The sequence below is a fragment of the Cyprinodon variegatus genome, unplaced genomic scaffold, assembly GCF_000732505.1.
Source record: "Cyprinodon variegatus isolate N-32 unplaced genomic scaffold, C_variegatus-1.0 Scaffold1533, whole genome shotgun sequence".
In the NCBI taxonomy this organism is placed as follows: Eukaryota; Metazoa; Chordata; class Actinopteri; order Cyprinodontiformes; family Cyprinodontidae; genus Cyprinodon; species Cyprinodon variegatus.
The window spans coordinates 81,693-91,534 of NW_015151986.1; the positions used below are offsets into that span (position 1 = coordinate 81,693).

The window sequence follows — 9,842 nt, forward strand, 5'->3', positions numbered from 1 at the left end:
GTTAGCCCCGGCTGCTAACGTCTGCTGCAGATGTGCTAACATTAACTTAAATTATGTATTAAATCAGTAAATGTTCCATATAGTGAAGCTTAAAGTATAATATTTTCGTCTCTAACGATCTTAAAATGTACTTTAATGGAACAACAGCAACGGAATAGAGACATTTTTTCCCCCCTGTGTGATTAGCAGATTTTATGTTTTGTATTTTCCCTTAAAGCGGACGTGTTTAACTTTGCAATCACATCTCTCTTCCTATTAAATCCATGAATGATGATCCTTTGACCATCAAACAAACGACCTCGTCCAATCAGGACCTTCCAGGACAGTTAGGGTCTGTTTAGTAGTGGCCATTAGGCTTTCTGTGGCTCTGCCAGCAGGTGGCGCCATTCGGCTCCTGGGGCTGGAATCTAAACCTCATCAGGACAAACGCTTGGAGTTTATGACCTGATTGTATCAGGATCAGAGAATAATAACATCAATCTGAGTCCTCAAACCATTTTTTCGGCTCATCGCAGGAAATTAATCAAAGCGGCTCTCTTCGTTGCATCTGTCGTCGTGCACAGTAAACCGTCTGCACGCGCTTCGCTAGACGCGTTGATGCCCATTTTAAAACTTAAGTTCCTGTAAAACACGGTGACATCAAAGCCAAAGTGATGCTGGGGGGTTGGATGTGAAACTCACCCTGACGGCTGTGAATTCTCTCCAGCACCAGACAAACAGAGGCGAGAGGCCCGACACGATCAGGACGCTGGTGAAGCGCCTCTTTATCACCGCAGGATGATCCCTGCAGACAGAGAGAGAACGTCATGGCGCCAGCTGACCACCGGGGGCATCGTTAGACAGGCAGTCCTATAAACAGGTGATCAGCTCTATGACCTCTAACCGTGACCGCCGTCAGCAGACCTTCATCTCTCCTCCTCATCCTCACTAATGCCTCTCAGTTTCTGCTCCGTTTTACGTCCTTCACATTCTTACAGCGGAAAAACGTTTTAGAAAAACTTTTTCTTTTTTTACCTGCTTAAAAATGTTAAAAGTATCGATGGATTTATTTGAAAAAAAAAAAAATTTCAAAATAAAAAATAACATTTCAAATTTGTTACAAAAAAAATGAAATTTAAACAAATTATAAGGAATCTGAAAAAAAAAATTAAAATTAGAATATCCATTATTTAGCTTCAGAGACATTTCTATTTCCCACGGCTCCTGAATGCAGCAGCTGGGTGTACATTATAGAGGCCCCTAAAGTGTCAGTCATCCTCCCCTGTTATCTAAGCCCCGCCCCCACACTGAGGGACCACAGAAACCTAAAAAAAACAAAAACATTTTGAAACAATTATTGTTTTGCTTTTCATTTTCTTTCTTTGATTAAAATTTTTTCAGTTTTCTTTTTTTATTTCTGGTTATAATTGGTTTTCAATTAAAAAAATTATATTCATATTCCTTCTTTGCCCTTTTTTTTTTAACTTTTTTTCACACTTTAAACATAATTTTCAGCTTTAACTGATTTAAATGATTTTCAGTTTCAATTTTATTCAAAGTTCTAAATTAAAAGTTTTTGACAAAACTTTACGGCTCCACTTTAGCTCCATACAACAAATGCTATGTTTAGTTTTTTTCTTTAATAATCAAAAGATGTTTATTTTTGTTTATTTCAGACTGAAGAATCGGAATCAGCAGCAAATGTTGGGGATGATTTAGACTGAAGTCAAAATAAGAAAATAATGATAAAAAAAAAAAAAACGAAATCTGTTTCAGTAGAAAAACCCAAAACATGCAGATTTATAGAATTTCCTTCTTTATATATTTTTTATGATGAATATTATTGATGATGATGATGATGATGATGATGATGATGATGATGATGAAGGTACAGCTGTTAGTGGTGGGACTGACTGATGGACGTCTGGCTAACAGGAAGTAGCTGAAGACGAAGACCAGGGTCTGAAATGTCTGAATTAAACTTTAACTGAATTTAATCCAGAGGAATGAGGGACAAAGCTATGGGGAGAAATTTAATCCAAAGTTTCTGAAAACAAAGAAAAGGTTCCACTGAAAATGGACATTAAAAAAACAAAAAAAATGACGTGATGGTAATTTACTGTGTATAAAAAAGTTCAGCTAATATTTTATAGGTTTTCTTTTTCTTTCGTTTTCTTGGGGAGACTCAGCTGTTTGAATTTCATTCTTTTCAAATCTGGTTTTTACAACTATTACCCAAAATATCCTACATATTCCATTAACTTCTAACTAAAACAGGATTACTACAGGTCCGTTTCCAGACCAATAGAAATTAGTCTGCTCTATTCCTTTGGTCTGCGCAAATAATATGGAGAGAAAAGCAAACTGCAGAAATACTAAATAGATTTTATACACACATTATTATGACAACGTTTTAGGTCTGTTCAAAGACGGGGAAAAAATAAGGAATGTACATTTTTGAGTCTAATGAGAGCATTTTTACCAGAATAAACTTGCAAATTTACGATTTAAAATGAAAAAATTTACCAAATTAAAACATACAAATGTAGGTGAAAAAGTAGCAAATTGATCAGAAATAAATATGCAAATTTAGGAGAAAAAATTAGCAAATTTGCGCGATTTAAATATGTAGATTAGTGGAAGAATGCAAGTTTATAATACACGTTACAGTACGCTGCATAAAGCACATGGCTTAAATGAGACGTATAATGGCCTCATGGACGTTTGTAACGTTAAATGATACAATAAATTTGCATCTTTATGAACTTTTGTACAGTTGCATTTTCTCTTCTGATTTTTCCTATTTAATCTCCTACATGTCTTGCTTGTTTACTTCTACATGTGCATCTTTATTATCTTGTAAATGTGTTTTCACTCATAAATATGCCTGTTTATTGCGGTAAATATAACTTTAAACTCAAAAATCGTACCTAATACGCTGTCGCACATTAAAAAGCACATAACTTTTTATATATGTAGAGAAATTTTACATTGTTTAAATACAATTTCTGCGTTTTTTAAAACGCGCTTCCAGCTTTTAATATTGGAACAAATTTCTCTCCATATAAACCGGTTTTTCCAGATTTTATTTCCTCCATCCAAAGTGAGGCTAAAATAAAGGCTGGAAACTAAAACATAAATAAAGTTTGTTAGAGCAGAGGTTGTAGAAAGAGAAATAAAGGTTTTGAATGTTTAATCTGACCTGGGCAGGTCGCTCCTCCACACATACAGGCTGCCAACATAGGAGCAGGCGAGCAGCAGGCAGGACAGCACCGACAGCCAGCACAGGCCGCCTCCAGCCGCCTCCAGCCGCCCCGTCAGACCGCCGCCCTCCTCCGCCATGATGGCTCACTGAGCTGAAGAAGGAGCTGACCGCTGGACCATCGGACGCGGACAGACATCAGCAGGAGAACCGGTCCTACCTCTGCTCTACCTGCTGCCGAGCGGCGCTTCCTGACTGCGTCATCATTAGCCGCCTCTCATGGAACCACCGGCAGAGGTAAACACTGCCCCCTACCGGACCGGAGTTTACACTTAATAAATAGCCTAATAATCAGTCTAATCCTTATTTTTGGTTAATTTTATCTTCATGAATGTAAAATTTCATCATCTTCACCTTTTTTTTTTTACAGTTTTGATGAAAAAAAAACAACTTTATTTACAAATTTAAAGAGTAAAAAAAAAGGCTGTAAGCACATTGAATGTAGATTATTGAATATTTTTATATTTGTCATTTCTGTAACATCAGTTTTATTGTTTTTCTTTTTTGGTTTTGTTATTTTTATCTTTTTGTATCAATGCACTCTGTAGAAATATATAATCCTGGAATACTTGAATATTTTGCGGCCTCTCCCTTGCTTTTTCTTTTCTTTGTCTTTTTATATATATATATATATATAGTTTTATTATATAGTTTATTATATAGTTTTATTATTCTTCTCTTTATTATTTTTTATTATTCTATCATTCTTCAGCTTGTTGGTCAGGAGTAAACATGACACTCTGCAGGGGCAGCTGTTTGGTGTATGGCAGGTCATATTGTCATAAAAACAACATAAACTCACTTTGCAGCCAAACATGGAGCCATTAGAAGAAAGTTAGACGGTTCAACATGTCGTCTGCCAGCTGTTTGGATCCTCTGACTGTGTTTAGAAGAACCTGTTAAACGTTTACATTTTAATCCAGATATCAGAATATTGTGATGAAATCTACCTGAACTCAGGTCACATCTGAGGAGGCGGATCTATGTCAGTAGAAACATGGGGTTCACTGAGTGCTGCTTTAGGTGGAAAAATCTAATATTCATGGTGACATGAACGGATTCCACTGGCGGGTGTCATTCATTAATTCATTCATTCAGTCATTCATTCATGTATTTGTTTATTCATGAATTCATCTGTTAATTAGCTAATTTGCTTGTTAATTCATTCATTTGTTCATTTATTTATTCACTTTTTTCATTCATTAATTCTTTCATTCATTCATTCGTTTGTCTAATTTCTCTATTCATTCATTCAGTTATTTGTTTATTCATTCATTTGTTCATTCAATCCTCCGTTAATTAGTTCATTCATTCGTTCTTTAATTCATTTATTTATTCACTTGTTCATTCTTTTATTGATTTATTCATTCATTTGTTCGTTAATTTGTTTATTTGTTCATTTATTTATTCATTTGTTCATTCTTTTATTCATTAATTTGTTCATTAATTCGTTTATTTGTTCATTTATTTATTCATTTGTTCATTCTTTTATTCATTCATTCAGTTTTATTTGTTTATTCATTCATTTGTTAATTCAGTCATCCGTTAATTCATTCATTCATTCATTTGTTTGTTAATTTATTTATTTGTTCATTTATTCCTTCATTTGTTCATTCATTCATTCTAGTCCCACTGAGGAGCCTCACTTCAATTCAATGGTTTCATTTTCAGCTGATTTTATTTGTAGTTTATTTTATTCTGAATCATTTATTTCTCTATAAATGTGTGATAAACCTTGGAAGCTCCTGATTGGTCGTCCTCTCTGTGGAATCCACAATCACAGCTCAGATTTCCACATTTAAAGCCAGTTTGGAAACTTTAACATTAATAAAAAACATCAACAGCAGAAAACAAACCAAATATCGATGCAGATGGATTATTTATCTTTATTAAACCTTAATTTCAGAAGCAAACCTATTTAACCCAGTTACAGAAATTAATGACTTTATTGCAAACATGCAAAAAGAATCCTGGAAACAATTAAACCTTAAACAGTAGAAGGTAAAAAAAATAAATCAGTTATTATCGAACATACAGAGACTTTATTTTAATAAGTGAGAATAAATCAGAACATTACAAGAATAGAGTCCTAAGACCAGGAAAGTACAGTAATAACATTATGAGAATAAAGTCTAAATAAAATAAAAGTAAAGTCATTATGTTATAAGACAAAACGAATGAATGAAGATCATCCAAACTACAGCTGGAGATAAAAATGATCCTCTTCATTAAGCTGCTATTATTCTGGTTTTATACAACTTTACTTTTTCCTGGAGTTTTTACGTCTTTAATCTCCTGATGTCAACATTTCCGTCTGTTAATGTTTTATTTTAAAATGTTTCAGCTGCTTTTCTGGTAGTTTTAGCACATTTCTCTCATTTTTTTATTTATTCCTGCAAATTATCATTTATTCTCATCATTTCTGGACTTTTTTATCGTAACATTATAACTTTCCTTCGCAAAGCTATGATTTTATTTTCATTCACAGAATTTTATGACTTTATTTAGGTAATTTAACGACTTTAATCCAGCCATGTTATGATTTATTATCCTAGATTTATCTTAGATTATTTTCAAATTCCTATAACTTTAGTAACGCCTCCTCAGATCCTGGTTTATTGTGTGATTTTAAATGTTACATTGCTGGCTGTGCTGAATGGGAGGAAATGCTAAACAGCAATTTACATTGACCAGTGGGGTGGCCAGTGGGGTGACCAGTGGGGTGACCAGTGGGGTGACCAGTGGGGTGACCACCCCCTGGTTGCCCAACTGATTTTAAATGGCTACGACAGCCATATCATGCATATTGCTTTAGGTTAATAGACTATATTTATTAGGCTATATATTACAGCTAGATTACTGCCTTTGACCTAGTTATTTAAAAAGCTTTGTGAGTTGCTTCCTGCATGGCCGTCTGCTCTGTTCTCTCCTCTGCTGGGTTCCATGTTTCTTACAATCCTCTAACTTGACCCAGAAAGGATGAACAGAACCAGTCGGAGTGAAGCCGGTCCTATATGGTGATGCTGTTCTCTACGCGGCTCGGCAGGAGGAAAAGGTACTGAAGGTCCAGTCCTGCGTTCTGATCCAGGATCTGCTCCTCAATCTCCTTCAGCTTCATTCTGAACTTTTCAATCAGCTCCATGGCGGTCGGCTCGGTGAAATGCTCCTCTGCATACTGGCCCAGAGGAATCTATGCAGGAGGAAACCACTGGCAGTTAAAGAGGAACGGGTTCAAATCATATAAAAGCTCAGAGCTGCATCTTTTTCATTAAAAAGCTTGTTTTCTCAAATGATTCACCCAAAGAACAACTAAACTGGAGCAGAATAAAAGTGTTTACTGAAAACAATGACGGCAGTGGCCAATAGAGGGCGTCGCCCCACTCACCTAATGACCTTGATTAAGACATAAAAAACAAATAAACTTCAATTATAAAATTTAAATATTTCCAAATATATTAATTGTTAAAAGTCTGTCTGTTTGTTTAGCCCCTTATTACCCATGATGCATCTGCTCATATTGTAGTTCCAATTTCACGTAGCTTAGCAAGTTGTTTTTCTGTGTTTCTGGGTGGCATAAAATTAGCATCCACCATTAATCCTTCCTTAATAACAATAGAGGATTAGGGTCACTGAAAAAATAAAAAAGTTAACTGAATTTTTAATTTTACTTCAGTATAAAATGAGAAAAAAGTCAGAATTTTGACTTTAATAACAGGATTTTGGATCTTAATGTAGATGAGCAGCATGAAGGCAGAGATGTGGGAGCGCCGAGCTTCACTGACAAATGATCCGGTACGGCGCGCTGAACTCTGACTAACTCTGCTCCTCCAGCTGTGCTTGTGCAGAAATGCGTCTTTGCGCAGCTTAGCTTAGAGTCTGCTCCACTCTGATGGTTCGCTCTCAGAAGTACGGCTCTTTTTGCTCTCGCTACTTAATAAACTAGATGTGGCTGATCATCCTCTGCCAAGCGTAAGACAACATCTTTGTCTATCAAGATTTATTTCTTCCAGCTCACAAGATGTGATGCTAAACATTCTTTAATTTCTACCAAAAGGAATCCCTAAATTATACCCAAAGCAAATAATTCATTGAATTCTCTTTATTTCTGAATAAGACCCAGATGTAAAGGTTCATAGATGTTTGAATATTTCTCTGTCATTGTTCTCGTTCCTGTCTATCTAAATATAAGGTAAATGTTTCCTTCTATTGTCATTAAAACATTTTCTATGTTAACTTTAAATATTTTAACATTTCATTTAGCATATTCATTCAGTTTAGGCATAACGAGGCAATTATGGAGGTTCTTTCTGTTTATTTTATTTCAAACCCTGAATTTAAATCTACTTTGACCCCTGAGCATCAGTAACTGAGGGGTAAAGTAAAGAAATAAAGCCAAAATTACCAAAATAGAAAGAATGTTTTTGTTCTTTGCTTTTTTGCAGTAATGCAGATTTTATAGATCTGTGTTTAATGCAGAATTCACAGTAGATCAGGAAGTGTTTGCTTTGGGATGGAAACCTTGGATGTCTAAAATCATTCCTTTATTGGACATTTTGTTAGCTTGTCTGCTATATTAACCAATAGGATGTGTTCAACTAGATCTGCTATTTTCACAGCTTTTTCATAAAGTAGAGCATTAATTCACAAAAAAAGTTTATTTGAATTCTATAAATCAACGTTTTCTGCCCAACAGCAATGATTAACTAGACGGCAGCATTCTATACCCAGCTACTGTAGCATCTAGGAAAGACCTGTCAGTCTGGGAAAGAGTCTGGTTATTATTCCAAATTATAAACTTTTTTTGCAACATAAAACTCAATAAAACCTCTTTTAACTTTATGTCGACTAAAACCAACTAAAACTATCTCATATAGTGATGAGAAAATGTGACTAAAACTAAAAATAGTTTTCATCCTGAAGACCAAGACTAAATCTAAGATGGCTGCCAAAAACAACACTGGAGACAGGAGGATTTCAAAGACTTTTAAAACCTCTCCTTTGTTTAAATTCTCTGAAATGTTTTTAATGATTCTCACACTAATAATGAAAAGTACAGCAAAACCAAATTTAAAATGATTGGCAGCCATGTTTTTATCGTTTATCATTTCAATCCAATTCTATTCGGTTTGTTTCTATAACTCCAATTCACATCATGCCATCTCAGGTCACTTTAAAGAGACAAATCAACCAGATCATCCAGTCAATGTTAAAGTAGAAATAGATCATTTCTTTCTCTCTAGAAAAGAAGAAAAATTCATCTGACTGAAAACTTGGTTGTCTGATTTTTAGGGCGTTTAAAGTTTAAGAGTTTAAGAGACATGATTTATGTCTAAACGACGTCTACGTTGAAAGTTGAAAGGTAAAAGCCGTAACATTCAGGTCGTTATAAAGACGTTAAAAACTGGGTTTGTAGCGTCTTTTAGTGGACTAAAGCGGGACAAAGGCAGAATTATTTTGGACTTAATCCAGACTACGATAGAGCGACCAGATTTAGCCTAAAAACCAACGTCTGAATGGCGTCTGCTGTTTGGGGGATACACTGAAAAAACGATCTAGAAATAAGCAAAAATGTCTTAAATTGTATGTATTTACCCTTAATTTGAGTAGGTAAATGAGATAGTTTGCCAATGGAATTAGTATTTTTATTCTTAGAATAAGATAATTGGATAAAATGCACTTGAAATAAAACAATTCAATTGTGTTTTCTTATTTCAAGTGTAAATTTTCTGGTTCCATAGGCAAAATGTCTCTTTTACCTCCTCAATCCAAGAAAAAATGCACTTATTTTAAGAATAAATGACTTATCTAGATCTGGATTCTTTCCAGTGTAATGAGTGAAATCAGACTCACTGCATCCGGTTGGGCTCGTCCCAGATGCCATGTGATGGCCATCTGCACACAGGACTGGCCCACATCCGGCAGGGTGGCCATGATCATCTCCATGGTGATGGCGTCTTTGTCTGATGGTGGGGGGAGCCTCATGGTGCAGGGGGTGTTGGGAACCCAGGCGCACCAGTCGAACTGAAGACAAGGAAAACAGTGGCTGTAGTGGAGGCTGCAGACAGAGCGGCTGTTTGAGTTTCCGTCCATCGGTGACGGTTCTGTACGGAGTTAGATTAGTCTCCGTTTTCACAAATACTCACATGTGATCCATAAATGCACAGAACAACATTCACCAGAGGATTTCTGGTACCAGTGGTCATTAAACTTCTCTGCATTTGTGCGTGGAGTTTTGACGTGCCTCGTTACACAAATGCATTTTTAAGCAGGGGATGGTTTGCAACCAATCACAGAGCTCCCTTGTATTAGCCAATCACAAGAAAGCAAACCACGTGGGATGACTTAGCCCCAGATTCCACATCCTCCTCTCCTCCCCGCTCACGTGCATTGTGCAGAGCACGGCTGCTCCTCTGCACGTCGCCGTCCTCGTACGTCTTTGTTAGGTTTATTCAATGATGATTATAAAATGAATGTTTGTTCATATGAAACATTGTAGAAATGAGATGCTTCACTCCGTCTTATTATTCAGTCAGGAGCCCATCCTGCCTTGTGATTCTGGTGGAGCGTCCAGTCTTTATGAACTGATCAATTGTTCTGTCAG

General features: G+C 35.9%; 2 protein-coding genes across 2 annotated transcripts in view; both read right to left on the reverse strand.

Moving 5' to 3' along the window:
* rce1 (Ras converting CAAX endopeptidase 1) overlaps window positions 1–3,444 on the reverse strand; it is an 18,790-nt gene extending 15,346 nt beyond the window's left edge. The window contains exons 1-2 of the mRNA XM_015403642.1: window positions 3,182–3,444; window positions 682–784 (exon numbers count right to left, since the gene is read on the reverse strand). Of these exons, the coding sequence (XP_015259128.1) occupies window positions 682–784; window positions 3,182–3,321 (243 nt within the window). The 5' untranslated portion in view covers window positions 3,322–3,444. The remainder of the gene's footprint in view (window positions 1–681; window positions 785–3,181) is intronic.
* A 2,591-nt stretch (window positions 3,445–6,035) lies between these two features.
* The window catches only part of LOC107103814 (arachidonate 5-lipoxygenase-like), a 26,680-nt gene continuing 22,873 nt past the window's right edge, over window positions 6,036–9,842 (reverse strand). Inside the window, exons 14-15 of the mRNA XM_015403644.1 lie at window positions 9,092–9,262; window positions 6,036–6,431 (exon numbers count right to left, since the gene is read on the reverse strand). Of these exons, the coding sequence (XP_015259130.1) occupies window positions 6,252–6,431; window positions 9,092–9,262 (351 nt within the window). The 3' untranslated portion in view covers window positions 6,036–6,251. The remainder of the gene's footprint in view (window positions 6,432–9,091; window positions 9,263–9,842) is intronic.